This window comes from Brachyhypopomus gauderio, unplaced genomic scaffold (assembly GCF_052324685.1).
Source record: "Brachyhypopomus gauderio isolate BG-103 unplaced genomic scaffold, BGAUD_0.2 sc94, whole genome shotgun sequence".
Lineage (NCBI taxonomy): Eukaryota > Metazoa > Chordata > Actinopteri > Gymnotiformes > Hypopomidae > Brachyhypopomus > Brachyhypopomus gauderio.
Genome location: NW_027506915.1, coordinates 523,796 through 543,716, shown reverse-complemented (window position 1 = coordinate 543,716; position 19,921 = coordinate 523,796). Strand labels below are relative to the sequence as shown.

Sequence of the window (19,921 nt, the reverse complement as noted above, 5' to 3'; positions counted from 1 at the left end):
AAACATGACTGATTATGGGAACGTTTATTTGACACCATCTTTCATCCATAATGACCCAAATGTCTAACTTGTTTCATTAAAACAAAAACTCCACTCCATGAACAGGCGGGCAGCTCCAGATGTAAGAGCCAAAGAATGAACGTTTGTTTGTAGATGCACACTTGTGTTCCAACATGTCATGTAACACCTGTTTAGTGATACCCACTGACTAGATATAGTGTTACCACACAAGGCAATGCTGCACGGATGGCCAAGACGAACCAAGACTTCACACCTTTGGTCAGGACTGAAGGACACTTTCGAAAGCCATCCTCTGAGGTAGTGCTTAGTGTACAAAAATAGTTTGAAGCCAACTTTTCATTTATGACTTTCTTAAATATTAAAGAGATCAGAGCCATAAGACAAACAGTTTAATTAAGATAAAATATTTACCTCGATATATTCTGTGGTGCATCTTTCTCCCTACACGATAACCAAAAATATATGTTAGTGAAATATTATGCAAAAAGAGTAAAAAAGTAAGCTTTAATATGCCTTAACACAGTGTACAAGAGAACACCTGATAAAACTGTCTGATCGACCCACCACATACACACACACACGGAGTTAACCGCTGCTTCATTTCTAGGTGAGGTACACCTTCCTTAACTCCTTTAAACATCCTCCTCTCCATCTTGGACCGATGCACACGCGCTCATGCATGGCGGTTCACCGCTGCTTATCTCTACGTCTACCTACACTTACATAAACATTGCCTACTTGCCCTACATTCTTTGACCCTCCATTTTCAGAACGTGCATACCCGAGACTACTTGACGCCGATATAAATAAGACATCAGTAGTACGCAGCACAAGAATGACCATAACATGCTAGGAAGTGATCAAATTACACACATGTAAGACAAATTAAAATGTGATCAAAGGCAACTCCTCTTGTGGAGTTGTGGCCTCTGTGAAAGATGCTGTAAACTGCCATCCCACCACTAGAGGGTGCCACACAAAAATCAACTCAAAGTACAGAATAATTGAAACGAGCAAAGAAATTGGTCAATGTAGGCAGATAACAAATATTAAAGACCTGTGCAGATTATAATCCTATAAATCATAATTCGTTATTGATTTCTGTGTGGAGGGGGAAAGCTTTATTCCTACTAGCGCAAGGAAATATCAGCTTTGGAACCTTCCAGAAGCTCTGGATTGATAGGTAACCTATGTATTGGTCAAATCCCTGAAAATGTGGGAATTATGACCTCTCTCTACACCTCTTTTTCTTTAAACTAAGACCACAGACAGCCTACTTGTTTAACTAGGCAACACAGATTGAACCAGTATGTACTGAACCATTACGTACTGAATCCTTTTGGCGGGCTGGATTGTTTCTTTGTCATATGTGCCTCCTCAAACAGACGTTCACCTGTTTTCTCACGCTGAACCCTGATTACACCATCTTCACGGTGACAACGCACACACACATTTCTATCTCAGTGCAGGGCAGTCCCTTTAAGCATTTTAATTTAGACAAATAGATTCCATAAAAAAACCCTACAAATGCAAAAAAGAGACTTGGAATGTAAACAAGTGTCCAATACAGACTGTTCCAGTTTCTGAAGGCAGCATAAATAATATAGGCCCCGAAAAAACATACACAGGCTGATTCCAGTCAACCAGAGAGGATGTAAACCTTCGATCCTCAAGGGATAAGAGGAGGATCCTGATTGGTCCGACTAAGGCCGAGTCTGGGCTCTGATTGGTCCAACTAACAGAACACTGACGGGTGTGTTAGAACTGTGGTCCAGTCATTGTGGGGCTGCTGCAGGCAGAAACCCATTCTTATTGGTGGGTCCAGTGAAGGGACTCTTTCCCAATCCTTTCAGAGCAGGACCTGAGTTACGTAGGGCGAGTGTGTGCTGGCTACCGCCGCAAGTAATGGAAGATCACTGGACTCAATCCTACACAGGGCACACATACGCACACACAAATTCAAACAGAGCACACTAAAGAAATGCAAGTGTGTAGAGTGTGTGTGTGTGTGTTTGAAAGAGTGAGAGAGACAGTGAGAAGGGGAGTGTACCCCAATGCTTGTGCCAGTTCCTTCACGTTGGTTCTTGTCTGGCCTCTCAAATACTCCGCTAGTGAGCAGCTCTTAAAGTACACCTCCTGCAGACGGTCCTCCAGGTGCATTACACACTGCCAGACAGACACAGACACACAAGTTTGTTATAGAACGCACGCTGTTACCGGAACAGTAAAATATTCCTAAAAAAGTGTTTTGGGCTGAGAGGCAGAGGGGCGTACAAAGTCGGCAGCCACGTTGAGCGTGTGCAGCTGCAGACCGGACACCAGGAGTGCGTGGACGAGGCCGGACACCATCACGTCTTTCCCCACCCGGCCCGCCTCGCACACACGCCGCTGGCTGGTGGCCACCTGGACACACAGCCGGTCCGTGTCCGCCACGATACACACCGCCTCTGCCACAGGCTCGTCTAGAGCGGGGTGCTGCGTGTACACACACACACACACACACAGGTACATAATACATACCAAATAACCACCAGGACAATAAGCCAATTAGACCATCAAGTCACAGATAAGTAGCTCACAGTGTCACAGGCCTATCCATGTTTCACTGTTCCAACATGCTGTAACACCAGACAACACTGAACTCTTCAAGGGTGTTGGCCAGAAAGACTGATATTAGGGAGAAGTGCCATATGCAACTTTTAACATGAGCTCGTTAGCCATTTCGGTTGCCACTAGGGGGAGCTGCACAGGTCTTGAGTGCAGCTCACATGTTACACGCTCAAGCCATAACAAAACACTACCCACTCGCTCTCTCACGCGCATACACAGAGTGTCAGAGACCGGAAAAGATGCGGCAGCCGAATGAGGCGCGCGCCCACACGCACAGACACACACACACTCTCCCCTCTGTACTCACGAGGACTGTGTGCTCTAGGTCCATAGGCAGGCAGCGTCTGAGATGGTGGTCGGAGCTGACACCATGCAGGGCGAAATCGGGCATGTACTGGGGGCAGTACCCTCCCAGGAGAGAGCGGCCAAAATGGTTCACGCTGGGGCGACATTCCGTGGGACAGCTACACACACACACCAATGTACGCAGACATGAAACAGACACACCAATGCACACACAGGGAAGAAAGTACACACAGACACACCAACGTATGCAGACATGAAATACCAAACATACACATACCAAAAATGCAGACATAAATGCACGTGTGCACGCGCACACACACACACACACACACACACACACACACACACACACACACACCTTTGAAGAAGGCATGTGTCTGCAAATTCAAATCACAACACACTCCCTTACTACCTGACCACACTACAAAAACATGACATGCTCTCTAATTGCAGATAGAAAAAAACATGTTTCCAAAAATATGCTAATCATTGTATTAAAACCAAACGATAAATAAAAGTGAAGAAGAAGTTGGGTTAGTCAGAGGCAACATCATCTACCTCAGGAGGGTAGTTCCCTCTTCACTGTCCTCCTGTTCATGTCCGTTAATGCCTCTTCTGGGCAGGGTGATTAGTGGTTAATATTAATATTATATATTAATGTTGTCTGTTAATATTCCCTAAAACGTGAACTCTACAATAGACCTATATATATCCGTATACTCATTATATATATGAGTAAAATCCTGGTGAGGACTTTTAATCGCGGCACCTGGAATTGACACCTCTAGGGTGTCAATTCCAGGTGCCGCGATTAAAAGTCCTCACCAGGATTTTGCTCAGGCTTCCTGGATTGTGCTGATTCCACAAATTTTACCTGGATTGCTAATTAGAAAATCTAGCAAGCTTGAGCAAAATCCTGGTGAGGACTTTTAATCTATGAACCTGGAATTGACACCACTAGTATATACACATATACATCCATCCATCCACACACACACACACACACACACACACACACACACACACACACACACACACACACACACACACACACACACACACACACACACACACACACTATTCCTATGAACAGCATTTAGCAGTATATAGTTTAGTTTTGGAAGTATATATTCGTATTGCTTATTAAAAAATTACTGAATTAAAGTCACTAGTCATCGCCACAGAATCCAGAATTACAGCACTGGGCAGGAAAGTATAAAAACAAACAAAAATGCGTGTGTGTGTGTGGTTGTGCGTGTGTGTGTGTGTGGTTGTGCGTGTGTGTGGTTGTGCGTGTGTGTGGTTGTGCGTGTGTGTGTGTGTGGTTGTGCGTGTGTGTGGTTGTGCGTGTGTGTGTGTGTGGTTGTGCGTGTGTGTGGTTGTGCATGTGTGATTGTGCGTGTGGTTGTGCGTGTGTGTGTGAGATTGTGCGTGTGTGTGCGTGTGTGTGGTTGTGCATGTGTGTGCGTGTGTGGTTGTGCGTGCGTGTGTGTTTGTGTGGTTGTGCGTGTGTGTGTGTGTCTGGTTGTGCGTGTGTGTGTCTGTGTGTGGTTGTGTGTGTGTGTGTGTGTCTGTGTGTGGTTGTGCGTGTGTGTGTGTCTGTGTATGTCTGTGTGTGGTTGTGCGTGTCTGTGTGTGGGGTTGTGCGTGTGTGTGTGTGGTTGTGCGTGTGTGTGTGTGGTTGTGCGTGTGTGTGTGTCTGTGTGTGGTTGTGAGTGTGTGTGTGTCTGGTAACCTCGGAAGGGGCACTTCGTACTCCCGCGTCTCTGTGCATGGTCGTCGAGGTGTTGACTCCTCTTCCTCACTGTTGCCAGGGAAGCTATCCAAGCTTGTGTTCTGCTGTATGTCTGTCATAATCCTATGAGGTAACTTCCTATGGAAATCCCGCCCACACCCTGTCCTGACCGAATCTCCGAGCTGTCCGTCAGTCCTCCCCTCCCTAGGGCTGCCAATGGTGAATTGAACCCTGTGCACAGGAGGACTCTGATTGGCCAAAATGTGTTCTAATCCCACCCCCACAGAAATGGTACTCTCCCCAAAACATTCCAATCCAACCTCTGCACTCTCCAACATGTCACTGGTAATTTGAGGAAAAGTGGTAGCAACAGCCATCTCATTGGTCCTTTCTGAACCTATGGAAGGATCTGCAGAATCCAAATCAGGTCTGAGCATTTTTTCATTGGTCCTTTCAGGGCCAAGGTCAGCCTTCACATCCCCTGAGCCTGGGGTGGTGAGTGGTTTTTCACTGGTCCTTTCAGGGCAGGGGGCGGGACCTGCTGGCTGAGCAGGGCAAGGATTGGCCGGACTGTCTGTCTGTCCCTGAGGCTGGACGTTCTCCTGTAGGTCCGAGCATCGGATGAAGTAGGACAGGACGTACAGGACACGCTGGACCAGCTCCCTCCTCCGCCCGACAACCACGGTGCGACACACCCTCACTGGAGAGCCCAAGGCGCCGTAGAGATCCCCTACGCAATACACAACAATCAGGACTAGGGTTGCAGCGGTAACCGGTTTCACGGTATACCACGGTATTAAAATGCACGGTTATCATACCGTGTGCGTTTGCTTATTACCGGTAAAAAGCAAGCCAGCGGAGAAACTGACCCGCGCATGCGCAACTCCGCTCCGGTTCAGCTACTAAGCACACAGCAGTGAGAATGGCAGAAAGTGCATTAGACTTAACAAATTTTTTAACAAAAAAAAAAGCTTAACTAAAATCAGCGGCGAAAATGACGTAATCGCGGTGGCTCCGCCGGTGAGCGCGGGTCTCGCGCGCTGTCGATTCGCGAGGTCGTGCACGTCTCGAATTTTGTAACTTTGCGCGCGTCGCGCCTCAGCGCAATGAACAAAGTCATGTTTGCAGGGTTCATACACCTTTATAAGGTGGAATTAAAGCACTTGTACGTAACTTTAAAGGTCCGTTTCAATATTTCCCAGCACCTTAAACTTAATTAAGTTAAATATTTATACATATACTCAAAATAATTCGCTTTTTATTAAATTATTTAATGGTTGTTTATTTTCAAAACGCCCAGTCTTAACGTCTTCACGTTCTCTCGTGTTTCGTCCTGGAATTACAAGAGGCTCGTATTTGTTAACGTAATACAAAAGAACTGTGCCGAGTCGCGCGCTACGGTCACTAGTGAAAGTGTAAATCCATAGATTTTTAAGGTCCTTGCTTTCACTGGATGTGAAAGATGCCATTAATTTACATGCGTTCATTTTCAAAATTTTACGTGCCTGTTTTTCATATGTTAAAACCAGACTCGGTGTGAAAGCCTTAAAATAGAAATCTCTATTGTGAGGGTCATGTCAGAAATAAATCCTCTCTTTCTGCAGTATCTGGTTATATTCTAACTTGGCAGTACAACGGACGTTTACAACAGTTGTTGATCAGACACTGACCCAGGTTGAGTTTATCAGATATTAAATAATTTAAACTTAAATAATTGTACTGAAATCCATGATTTAGGTTTATCTAATTTTGCAGTATTTATTTAAACATGTGTACAGCTTATTTTTTTAAAGGAGACATTTTGTATACAATAGTTCCAGGTTTCTACAATAAATAGTTAATTGAACAAAAAAAACTTGTAATTTCTTTAAGGGTCAGTGTATCTTTTAATAATATACAAACTAACTGTGATACCGTGATAACCGTGATACCGCGGTATTTTCTGAGACGGTTATCATACCGTGAAAATCTCATACCGTTGCAACCCTAATCAGGACAGACCGAGGGAGTGCATGGGTGTATCCGTGCAAGGTGTGTATGTTTGTGTACACATAGCCAGACCCACTCACAGTTTTGTGTGTGTGTGTGTGTGTGTGTGTGTGTGTGTGTGTGTGTGTGTGTACCCAGCTGAGCCCACAGGGCATTGTATGGGTGAGACTTGGCCAGCAGATCCATTGTTTGGGAGGTATGTTTCTGGCAGACAGGTTTGATTGGCAGGTGGTTGCTAGGCATCACCGTGGGAACCCAGGCCAGGTGGTACATGAGGACAGCGGTTAGGAGGGCCGGGAGGAACCTAGGCAACACAACACCCCCATAAAGTCTTTACCATGACACACGCCTCTGTAGCACTGGTTGGATATTATTATTAGTATTAGAATTTTTGGCATGTCAAGACCTCTGAACTTCTGTTTCAGAAGTAAAAACATATGGTGAACATATCAGAAATGACCTCCTGCAACAGAAACCTTTCAAATGTACCTCTCCAAATCCCACTGTCATGACTAACGGCAATTATGTGCTCAGTATTAAACTGTATATTATCAATTAAAATTCCCAATCTTGTCACCCACACAATGAGTGTCATCTTCAATCCAATCAAGTCAAGACAAGTTTAAATATACTGTTTATCGAACCCAGGATAAGGCACAGAGTAATACATGAAAATGTATAAAGCATCAGCTTTCATGTATTCAGTGTAAATAAATATGCTGATAAATATATTGATTTGCCTAAACAGACACAATAGCTGTCTATGACTGCTAAAGGTCAAAGGTCAAACGTCAGAGGGACTACTGACTGGTTCTTGGCCCCGTGCTCCATGAGGAGGCTCATCTCCTTCAGGAAGCGCTGACACAGCGGGTTTCGCTCGGCACTCTGGGATACCATGGTCAGCCAGACAGGCTCGGTAATTCTTGGTGCCATGTACAGGTTCCATACGGTCATCCTGCACAAAAGCAAAACGAATGGCAACCATGATCAGACCCGAGCCAACGAGCTCCAAGACAACGCCGAGCTGATACCCACACTGCACAAACACATTTTCTCTTGAAATGTCCTAGTACTGATAACTTTTTTAAAGAACTAAATAACTCTAGTCTAGACCTTTGATAAGGTGTCTTAATGCCTCATGGTACAAATACAGTCTCTTGGTTTGATGTGCAGTGTAGTCCTGATGTGGAGCAACACGTGGCGGGTGTAAAGGGGTGTGCTGATTAACACAGAAGCTGTTTATGTTTATGTTTTACGCAATATTTACGTTTCTACAAGCGCTAACGAACCAGGGATTCACGCAGCAGAGCTTCAAGAGCCAATCAAACCAAAGCATTCATCACATCTGAACAGGGCTTATCATCTCAGGAATTATATTTTTATACACACTGTATGTGTACGTATGCAATTATTATATTTAGGACCATCTAAAAAAATATAAGTTACTGTTTTTGCAATCTTTATACTATATAAAACCGAAGGCATTTTTAATTTTCTAATATTAAACATTAAGTTGGAAATGGAAATAGTGTGAAAATTGTGCATCCTTATACATATTGCACTACAAACGGTAAATTAAGCAATACATAAACTGATGCTGGGAATTATTCCTGACCATGGTGACCATTAGCTTGCTCATTGCTTTACACATGCAGTAAAAAGCCCTATATAAATAAATCAAGTGCAGATGTGCAGACATGCAACACAAAAAACACGTGTGAAGAGTGTATGTGTGTGTGTGTTCGTTCAACACGCGTGTGAAGAGTGTGTGTCCTCACCTGAACTCGCCCAATGCCTCCATAACTCGACACAAATACACCTGCACTCTCTGACTAGGCTCCGCTACTCTTCTGCACACAATCATTGCCTGAAACACACACACACACACACACACACACACACACACACTTTAAATTCCATACACATGAATCACTGAACTGTAGGCTCCACTGGACTGAAAGCACTGTTGAGAGGACAAAACTCTGCCGTGTGCTGCTATAGCCAGGCTCACCCTCTCGATGGCGCTCTTGAGCTTGTTCATGTGAGACTCGAACAGGGGGAAGTGGGAGAAGAAGAACTCCTGGAAGCTGCTGCTCTCCTCGTCCTTCTCGGGAAGAGTGATGATGATGCTGACGGCGACCTTCTTCCGCCGGCCCACACCGGGGTTTGAGCCACAGCTCTCGTCCGATAGGTTGAACATCTCCTCGGTGCTGCTGTCACACACACACACACACACACACACACACACACACACACACACACACACACACACACACACTCACTAACAATATACACAACCATAGAAGATCCTAAACATGATGACATAAAAGCTAAAGAAGTAAAGCCATTTGCACATCGTGGTTCCACCTTAAACCACGCGTACGCACCAGCGAGGAATAGGGCCATGCTGCAGGCTGGTCGCCTGGCTGCGGAGCCATCGCCGCTGGTAACTGCTGGCACAGCCACTGCTGGAGGAGGAGCCAGGAGAAGGAAGGGGCGTGGCCAGGAGGCTGCTTAGCGATGCTGTGAAGGTGGAATTCAAAACTTGCAGATCAATAGGAGTGAAGGAGTGCAGCAAAAAGCCTAGCGTTGCTCACACTTCTAGGAAACACTGGTGTGTGTATACTGGTATGTGTGTGTACCTGAGCGGGCGATGCCAGAGTCCCCATCTTCACTGCGCCCTCTCCCTGGCATATCCACAGGATTACTGTGGGCTGGAGCACAAGACAATGACAAAATGAGTATGAGCGTGCGCACACACACACACACACACACACACACACACACACACACACACAATTTGTTTTTGTGTCAGGAAAATAGGTCTCAACTACATCAAATAATGTAAGACAATAAGAAGTTCCTGAGGCCTTCAACATTACTTCATTAACTAAAAATGTGTTTTTCCTTTTCAGTTTTCAGAACTAAATCAAACTCGCGAGCCACGTCCAGCGTGCTGCTCATATAAAGCAGCTTATTTCAGATATTTGGTTTGGTTTTCTGGTTAAGGCCACACCATGCAGGCAGCTGAGAATATGCTCCTTCACTCACACAAACACACGCACACGCACACTAAGGTGAAGTTGATTCGAAGCTCTCAGCAGATGGCTTTGATTAACTGAAGCAGTGCTTTATGTGCTAGAGAATATGAGAGAGAGAGAAAGAAAGAAAATGAGAAAAATATAGAGAGAATGATGGAGAGAGAAGTTATAGAGGACACCAGAGGGTCTCTGCAAAAGAGATCTGAAATTGTTAGAGTAGCGTCAACTGGTGTGACCGCACACGTCATCGCGTGTGTGTTGTACGCCACACACAAGCTCATGCTGCGTCCGTGCCGGACACACACCTGCAAAGCTGAGCTGGGGGGCGGAGCCTAGGGAGTAACCCAGGGCAACAGCGCTGCTATATAACCTCCACACTCCTGAAACGGGATCACCTGTAATGTTGGAGAAGCGTGCGGTTTCTGTGTATGCATGTGCGCGCCCGTAGAATGTAACTCAGTCAGGACACGTCCCTCACGTGTAAATGATCCCCGTCATGTGGTAGCACCACAGGGACACGTGACCTCAGCCAACACATCACGTGCTGCAGCGCCCGCCAAGAACCTCCAAACTACTTCATCTGTTCAGAGTCAAAGCCCTGAATCTTCTGAGGCCATGCACGAATTACCGATCTCGAGATTATATATGTACATATGTCTGCAGCTTCCTCAGTAACTTATTTATACCAATTTCACTTACGCTGCGATGGTGTGCATGTCTTACCTATACTGCTGCTGTGACTCGGGCACGTCTGGCTTATGGATTCAAAACTGTCTTGTAGACTGTGGAGAAGAGGAGATAAGAGTTAGCACCATCAGACATGTTTCCAGGGAAACATCCGTCAGTAAGCTCTGGTGATAAACTGGTGACGGAAAAGGTTTGTGTGTACTGGTCTGTACTCGTGTCCAGTCAGCTGAAGTTAACAAGGACCACCTGCTTTTTTTTGAAGCTCTCGCAAAACTACTGCAGTTATAGTTTACAGGTTGTTAAATGATTAAGTCATGAGATTTACTTGATCCAGAACTGAGAATTGATGATTCAGCTGTCAGAGATTACTCAGATTTACTGTATGGGTCCAGATGCATGCGTATACAAGCATTCAAACAAGTGCTTAAATCTGGACCTTGTTAATTGGAAAGTGTGTGAACAGCCAGTGATTGGTCGCAGCATGACCCACGAACAAATCAGACTCACGTGCTGGTGCTACCAGTGTTGCTGCTGCCATATCGCGTGGAGAAAACTTTACTGACCATCAGCTGAGGAGGAGACCTGCCCGACACACGCGCACACATCACATAACCACAATCACTCACACATCACCACAGACCTCATAACTGGTGCAGCTGTTAAACTAAAGTGTTGACTGATTCGTCCACATAATTCATCCTTTGATAGATTTGTGTCAACCATCGCTTTTTGTTTATTTTATGAGAAATGGCAGTCAGCTTTGGTACAAAGTTGGCATTTTAAAGGATACAAAGCACTCATCGTTAGCCCCTTCTGTGAAGGCGAGGACGGTCGTGGATTATGGATGTATTTATGTAGTGTAGCAGCACGAGCCGCGTTTTCAGAAGCGCCACACTGATCATGTCAAGTTTGTAATTTGCGTCCATGTACAGAACATTTACGCACTGGAATGCTTGTGGTGATGTGTGGGTGACCTAGTGAATATACGTCATTCTCCAATTCAACACACGCACTCACCGTATATGGTGAATCTTTAGCGTCGAGCCCTTGTAGCTCATGGCAACAGAGCCAAACATCATCTCCCCAAGCATGTTCACGTCGGAAGCCGGTCTGGTGTACTGAATGTGCACACAAACACAATCAGTCTTCCACTCAACCTTCAACACGCGTGTGAGGAGCGGTCACGTTTATCGGAACTGAACCTGATATGTAGGCTGAGTGTCTTTCTGGCTTTCTCTGCTGCTGATCCGACAGGCGCCACTTTTGCTGGGCGTCTCCTCTGCATTCTGCTGGTGAAACAACCAATCATTTTAGTGAATCAAACAATCAGTTTAGTGAATCAACCAATCAGACCACTCACTGGAATTGGTTGTATGACCTTCTTTTTTTTTATTGGCCCGCATATAAATTTTTAAATATCCATAACCAAATAAAAGTATGGCATATTTTGCAACTTCACATCACAGGAAAGCTTTAGATCAGGCCAAAACCCAAACCCCACATTATAACAGCACCCTGGTGCCTTGACATTACTTAATCAATCACCATTGATCTCCCCCTCCAACAAGGGCCTTTAGGGTCAGAACACACCAATCTGACACTGAAGAACCAACGGCAACAACAAGTGACTGATGGTCAGCTTTTGCCCCTCGACACGTGGGCACACTCGCTCGAACACGAGAAACAGGCAACTGTGTGTGTGTGTGTGTGTGTATACGTGAGAACGAGAGAGATGTCACTTTTGGACAGTCTCTCTCTCTCATTTCTCTGAGAAAATCCAGGACCTAGTAGCAGGATGCAGTGGACAGTGGAGACACAAGCACATAGCAGCAGGGAGGACATACAGGAACATGTGCAGGAACATGTGCAGGAACATGTGCAGGAACATGTGCCTGTCCAACCAGGAGGAACTCCAGTAAGAGGTGGAGACAGACGTGAAGCTCTTGAAGGAACTCCAGATCCGGACAAATAAGCAACCAAGGTGCAGAGAAGCAGTAACAGATGAGACGGCACCGCGTGATGAGACAGCACCGCGTGATGAGACAGCACCGCGTGATGGAGGCATCCACAGGAAGGAATATGAGAAGCTGTAAAAATACCACAGGCTCAAAGAGGAAAGAGCGAGACTGTGGAAGCTAAGCACCACAGCTTTGCTCCGGGTGATTCAGATGTGTGTGTGTGTGTGTGTTGGCATTCTGGGCTAGATGTGGTCGCCTTGGGCCGCCGCCATTACAAAAGACACCACTAGACATCAAAACCTTCCATGGGCGGGGGAGGGGTTGGGGTCCCTTAGTGGGTCTCCCCTCACCCCACCTCGTGACATAAGAAGCCCCAGGTTGGGCCAGGAGTGAAATTCCAGAACTCGAGGTTAAAGGTCAGGATACCTCCAAGTCATGTGCAGCGGACGACACATCGGTTACCGACTCCATTCAAACAACCAACCACTTCCCCTCACCAGGGCTGACTGCGGCCCACAGCTGATCCACAGACGTGAGGCCGTGGCCTTGATCCCCACGAAGCCCACGTCCACGCTGCAGAAAAGCAACTTCCACGTGCAACATAACGCAAAATGGAACGCAATGCTTGACAAATGCTACGGAGGCAGAAGCACAAGGAAAAGGAGTCTTCAGAGAAAAGAGGACGCAGTACTGTAAGGCATCCAACACCACCTTTATCCAAATAACACTAATGCTTCATAAAAACATTTGAGAGGTGGTGATCGAGAATGCCGATGCTTCAGAGTTCCATGAAAACAACAGTGGCTCATCATGATGAAAGAGGAAATGACATCATCGATGGCAATGGAGGAAATGGCAACATCACTGTGCAATGTAAGATGAAGATGAAGGCCTCACAGCGAGGTTGCCACACACACACACACACACACACACACACACAGTGCTTAAGAACGGGAAAAACAGATCCTCATGTGACCACAATGTATTGACCATAGAACACATTCTGTTCAGAGAGAATGAGCGCACACGAGAGAGAGCTAGACAGAGAGAGCTAGACAGAGAGAGATAGACAGAGAGAGATAGACTTTGTGATTCTGCAATATCTGTAATTTAATGTGTGGAATCAAAGTCACTGTTTCGGTCCTCATATTGAAGGCTGGATAAAGTACTGCTACAGACACCAAGTTGTGAAACAGATGAATTATCTGGACACCCAGTAAGCCCAATAAAGCAGTCCAGCTGATATCATCAGCAGGCTGTGTGTATATATGTTATGTTATGACACGTGAGATACAATTACCAATTGATTCCATTTCAAAAAGATAATTATGATGAACTGGACCTAAACCAAGAACCAACAGATAGCAAATCTAAATCTGATACACACAACACAAGAAAAATCACTCACTCTCTAACACACACACACACACACACACACACACACACACACACACACACACACTGACCCAGTTATCGAAGCAGTCACACCTGTCATAAGATCCACAAAGAAGGATTACAAAACATGTGACTTCTCCTGAAAGAGCATTGACACACTGAAAAACACCATCTTTCCGTCTCGCACTCGCGTGTGCACACACACACACACACACACACACACACACACACACACACACACACACACACAACACACACACACACACACACACACACACACACACACACACACACACACACACACACACACACACACACACACACACACATATACACACACACACACACACACACACACACACACACACACACACACACACACACACACACACACACACACACACACACACACGATACCTGTTCGAATGGGTCCAGCTTCCGTATAGCTTTGGAGTCAAACAGAACCTGGCGGCCCCTTCTTTCACAATCCTGATACACAATCAATCTGATCTGAGCAAGATCAAACTCAGCTGTCGCCCAACTGAGAGAGAGAGAGAGAGAGAGAGAGAGAGAGAGAGAGAGAGAGAGAGAGAGAGAGAGAGAGAGAGAGAGAGAGAGAGAGAGAGAAACATAATGGAATATTTACAGCTACATATTGAAAAGAAGCACTCAATAAATGTAGTGTCAATGCACAGAACATAACAGAACCCGAGACCAAATCAGTGTAAACAAATAAACCGATACACAAACAAATACTTACTTACAAATACAAACAAATACCAGCACTTACTGAGGTTGACTTGCACATCAGATACTCACTGAAATGTGAACTACTGCGCAAGCAAAAAGAAACCTGGACACTCGTTCAAATTACAGCAAGTCCCAACTTGAACAGAAATGCAGCTTCCTTTCTCCAAACTTAAATTACAGTGTAAAGCCACGAGTGTACACAGTCCACACACGCCTGTCTGAACCATCATCACTGCTACTCACACACACACACACACACACACACATACACAGTACCTGCTCTCCATCCTGTCTGCTCAACACACATCCATTTTGTGGTTTCAGTCTTGTGCATATGCACGCACGCACGCACACCCACACCCACAGACATCCACAAACACACACACACTTTCAGAAATGTCCTGAAACTGGAAAAGAGGCTGCAGAAAGGCTGGCTAGACCGCTCCCTCATTACCCACATTTTGTTGTTAAATAACGCTGCATCAGCAACACACACACACACACACACCCACACACACTTCTGTTGAACCCACATGGTGCAGAGGGCTTTGTTCTAGGGGGCTGTAGAGAATGCTATAAGTGTTATCACTTACCCCTATTGCAGCCCGTGTGTGTTTGTGTGTGTGTGTGTTATATTATCACTTGCTGCTGCATGTGTGATCTTTAGTTCAAGCTACATTATGGAAATATGTGTGTGTGTGTTGTGTCTAGAGACAACTCTCTAGACCAGCTGCAAAACAATGCACTGCTTTACATAGGCAGTGCTTACCCACACACACACACACACACACACACACACACACACACACACACACACACACACACACACACACACACACACACACACACACACACAAGCTCTCTTTATCCTCACACACAGTGTGTCAGTACCACTTGTTTGGGCTGGTACTACCACTACACACACGCATACACACTCACATGAGTTCCACTGAAAACATACACTCTGAAAAGGAGCTGATGTAAAATGTTTAGAAAAGAACACGAACACACACACACACACAATCATATGACCACAGTGGCAAGCAAACACACTCATGGGTCCTCTTGTGAATCACAAAAGAGCTCTGGCTCCTTTCTGCGCTATGATTCCATCTTCAGCTTCTTCTGAGTGCACAAGGGCTCATACTTCTGAAGCTCTCCTACTAGAGCAGCAACGCCCCAGCACCACAGAGGTCATGGGTTTGATTCCCACGGAAGCAGATGCACTCCGGATAAGTGTGTCAGCCAAATGCTGCAAACATCAATGAAATCAGATCACGCGCGTCCCACAAACTCAAAAAGGGACAGATGACGGCTTTCTAATATATATTATGATATGCAGCTTAATCAAATCAGACATCTGATCTCACTGTGATATTAAATATGCCTCGTAGATGTATGTCATGAAGCAGCAACACCCTGCAAGGCCTGCTGGGTATTACGATCCCACAAGCTGCATGAAATGAAATCCAGAATCCAGGTGCATCACAGTGTGTTAACTCATGGCTGTTGTAGACTGTCTACTCCATCAGCTGGAGCTGTAGGTGAATTTGAAGAGTGCGCACAAACACACACTACCTGTCATGTAGAAACGGCTCCATATTACAGTGCCAGGCGAAACCAGATTTTCTTTGACTCTTGATCTTCATTTTTAAAATGCAAGAAATAAAAATAAAAAGAACAAGAAGGGCGACACCGCATGCCCCACACACGCGTTCTACTGCCCCTACGCGCCCCACACACGCGTTCTACTGCCCCTACGCGCCCCACACACGCGTCCTACTGCCCCTACGCGCCCCACACACGCGTCCTACTGCCCCTACGCGCCCCACACACGCGTCCTACTGCCCCTACGCGCCCCACACACGCGTCCTACTGCCCCTAGGCGCCCCACACACGCGTCCTACTGCCCCTAGGCGCCCCACACACGCGTCCTACTGCCCCTACGCGCCCCACACACGCGTCCTACTGCCCCTACGCGCCCCACACACGCGCGTTCTACTGCCCCTACGCGCCCCACACACGCGCGTTCTACTGCCCCTACGCGCCCCACACACACACGCGTTCTACTGCCCCTACGCGCCCCACACACACACACACACGTGTTCTACTGCCCCTAGGCGCCCCACACACACACACACGTGTTCTACTGCCCCTAGGCGCACCCCACACGCGCGTTCTACTGCCCCTAGGCGCACCCCACACGCGCGTTCTACTGCCCCTAGGCGCACCCCACACGCGCGTTCTACTGCCCCTAGGCGCGCACCACACGCGCGTTCTACTGCCCCTAGGCGCGCACCACACGCGCGTTCTACTGCCCCTAGGCGCACCACACTCGCGTTCTACTGCCCCTAGGCGCACCACACATGCGTTCCACTGCCCCACACGCACCACACATGCGTTCCACTGCCCCTACACACACCACACACGCATTCTACTGCCCCTACACGCTCTACGTGGCCACCTGAAGTTTCAGGACAGAGACATGCACGCACACACTGGGGGCCGTCTTATAGACGGAACAGAACTGGGGCATCACATGATAGTCTTCTCTCATTCTTGTTCAACACACACACAGCATGTGATCCAACAGTCATATGACGCTCTCTGCAGCCAAAGTTGCACACCTCAGCACACACACCCCCATCACACACACCAATCCCAGCCCCCACCCCCACTCATCGGAGGACAGCAGAAGCATGCCATGCTACTGCATAGCATACACTACCACAATGTTGTGGCACCTTGAATTACTTTTGTTTTAGGGTAGAAATGTCTGGACTTAAGGCATCATCAAGCAAAACATCAGGAGAAAAGGTTCAGTACACATCAATGAGTATTTCATGTAACTAAATAAAAATAAATTAATTAAGTAGTAGTTGCCCCAAAATGTATCATTCGCTAATTCATGAGCAAAACATTCAAAAGTTAATCTCGCGAAATCTGTTCCGGAGGCTCAAACAAGTAAGTATGAAATATTTCCATGGGAGATTTATATTTGATGACGCGACATCGTGAAGGTTTCCTCCGGCCGTCGGTTCAGTCCGTCTCTTACGCTAAAGCATTAAGGCGTCACTCGCATAAACACGACCGTCACACTTCATTGTGACGTTGAGGCACGCGCCTCGTGTGTCTGAATAATAAAGATATGACGTAACGCGCTGGACCCGGGGGTGGACGTAGTGGTTGCACGCGCACGGACGAGCGATTCCAGAGCCACAGTGATGAAGTGTTGAGCACTGTGTGTGCGCAGTACTGCGTATCAGCTTAACACACACCCGCAAACTAGCACACTACACAGAACTTATCCAGAAAGACCTCAATTTCCAACTAGTAGGCACTACAGATTACAAGTAAACTGCAGATATAACAGAAGGTCCCCCCAGTAAAACCAAATTTGTTTCCTTCGAACTGCCAGAGCGTGTTGTGTTGCTGACGAGTTGTCCGCGAGCTAACGGTAATAAACGGGTGTTCACTCACCACTGGTCAGCAGCTTTCGTGCAAACCCTCGCGCCCCCGGTGGAAGATGCCTTCTTGCTGAAGAGCTTTTGTAGGAGCGTCGGAGCCATGCTGCTAACGCACCGTCCGTTTCGAGATCACACGCAGGCCTACATACCGGGAAATCTCCTCCACCATACTGGCAAGCGCGTATAGCGGCGATAAGGTGATTGAGTCATGTGACAGTTGCGACAGGTGGACTTTACGCGCATCGCCGCAGTCACAAAGGAACCGTAGGCTTTCGCAGTTAAGAGGGGTTCACCCGTTGGTGCGCTCTGCACGTATGGCTGACGCACGTTCACAGCAGTCACCAAACCGGTGTTTGCCTGCCCTCTAGTGCTCGTTAGGTGAAATTGCAAAAATATTGATGTGGACGAATGGTTCCATATCCTTTGTGTCTTCGCTTAGTAGTACACGACAAAGGCTGGGTTGCGTTGTTTCTGTCATTCTAAATTAAGCAAAACTCATTTTTTCCCTCAAACAGCGTCGAAGTCTAGTTATTTGTAAAAAAATAATAAAAAAATAAATGACGTAGCCTACTTCATACAGCCTGACTATTTCATTTCCCATTGTATGTAACTACCGAATTGTAATACCACTTTTGCAATGTCAGTACTAAATCTCAGTACTTTCGAAACTCGTATTCATTTTTGTAGCGGTAGTCTATTTTTTCCTCTGAACTGAGTAAAGTTGAGAAAGAGGTCATCATAAATTTGTTAGACCAATGAAAAAATCACAAATAAATTAAGCGATTCCAAAACGTACGTATAGCTTAGCTCTTTCCTGCTAAACACATCAAAGTTTCTTCACGTTCTTTTGACTAATTCCTTGAATGAGGGCACAGACAGAAAAAAGAAATTTGTTTCATTATAATAAAACGAATAAGTGCACTGAAAAAAATAATCATATATAAATGTATCATAATTAAACATAGTTACCTCAGATCGCTAGCTAAACTTGCTACAGTTAGGCTACTTACTGCTAAGTATTACTTATTAATAATTAAGTATTATAGTATTATACTGCTATTATAAAAATGCAGTGTGAAGTTGACGAGAGACTAGTACTCTGCCACAATTTCTTTAGAGCTAGATAACACTGCATTCTACTTTGTTATTTTGAGTTTCCCAGTATTCATCGTTGGTTCTGATCAGATTGGTTATGTCCTCCTGGTCCTGGTGTTAGTATTAGACTGTGTGAGCGTTTTATAAGTGTTTGTATATAGTTAAGGACCAGCTGAGCGAGGGGATTGTTATCTTTGCTCATCTACTGGTACAGAGCTTTATAATGCTATGAGTGGGGTTGCTGTGTGTTCAGGTGCCTCCAGATTTTGATCGAACCTTTAAGGCTGTGTCAGTGTTTGCGCTTCTTGGTGGCTGGTCATTGTAAGTAGTGTTGTGCTTGGTGTCCTATTTTTGCACATTACAGTAGATCATAGCCTTCGGGATTCATAAACAGCATTATAAATTTGTTCGTCCCTCATTGTTCCGTAGCCGGCGCCAGGAGAACATATTCACAACACATGGGTGTCAGGAAAGAGTTTAATGTTTAATAAGAATGTTATGTCAATGTTAAGTTAAATACAGAAGAATTGAGATGTGTCTAAAGACAATTAAGAACAATAAGATGTGTATGATTGGTGTTCACCTTATCAGGAGAGGCATTACAGTGGACTGGATGTAGGTGTCATGTGTAGTGTAGTGTTCGAGTGCATAAAACGGCATACTGCGCATGCGTGATTGCCCTGAGTTCGATGACGCACGTGGCACGAGATATGTATGTCGGTCTAGCAGTCTGTGCAAGTCATGTCAACGTGTAGTGTGAGTGTTCAATAAACTACGCATTAGAAACATAACGTCGTCCACCTTGCGTTACTCGATGTAAACGCCACATGGTGTCAGAAGAAAACTTGGACCAGAGTGTGCATCGCC

The 19,921-nt window shown here is 46.0% G+C and overlaps 1 protein-coding gene across 12 annotated transcripts; it reads right to left on the bottom strand.

Annotated features, from left to right (window-relative positions):
- Positions 1-9: 9 nt before the first annotated feature.
- fnip2 (folliculin interacting protein 2) lies at positions 10-18,305 on the bottom strand. Of its 12 annotated transcripts, XM_076992475.1 has the most exons (18): positions 17,973-18,298; positions 14,160-14,283; positions 11,592-11,678; positions 11,407-11,507; positions 10,897-10,971; positions 10,426-10,484; positions 10,008-10,097; positions 9,304-9,375; positions 9,049-9,184; positions 8,673-8,874; positions 8,440-8,528; positions 7,470-7,616; positions 6,796-6,965; positions 4,673-5,402; positions 2,939-3,095; positions 2,296-2,496; positions 2,072-2,187; positions 10-1,949 (listed from the first exon to the last, which is right to left on the bottom strand). In XM_076992475.1, the coding sequence occupies exons 1-18, from the start codon at positions 18,059-18,061 to the stop codon at positions 1,871-1,873; spliced, it is 2,724 nt and encodes a 907-aa protein (XP_076848590.1). In that variant the 5' UTR covers positions 18,062-18,298; the 3' UTR covers positions 10-1,870. The 12 variants fall into 12 exon arrangements, with proteins under 12 accessions (XP_076848590.1, XP_076848596.1, XP_076848586.1 ...); XM_076992481.1 differs by lacking the exon at positions 10,008-10,097 and having other exon boundaries at positions 11,592-11,675; positions 17,973-18,296; XM_076992471.1 differs by lacking the exons at positions 10-1,949; positions 2,072-2,187; positions 2,296-2,496 and having other exon boundaries at positions 3,088-5,402; positions 17,973-18,305.
- Positions 18,306-19,921: the final 1,616 nt, after the last annotated feature.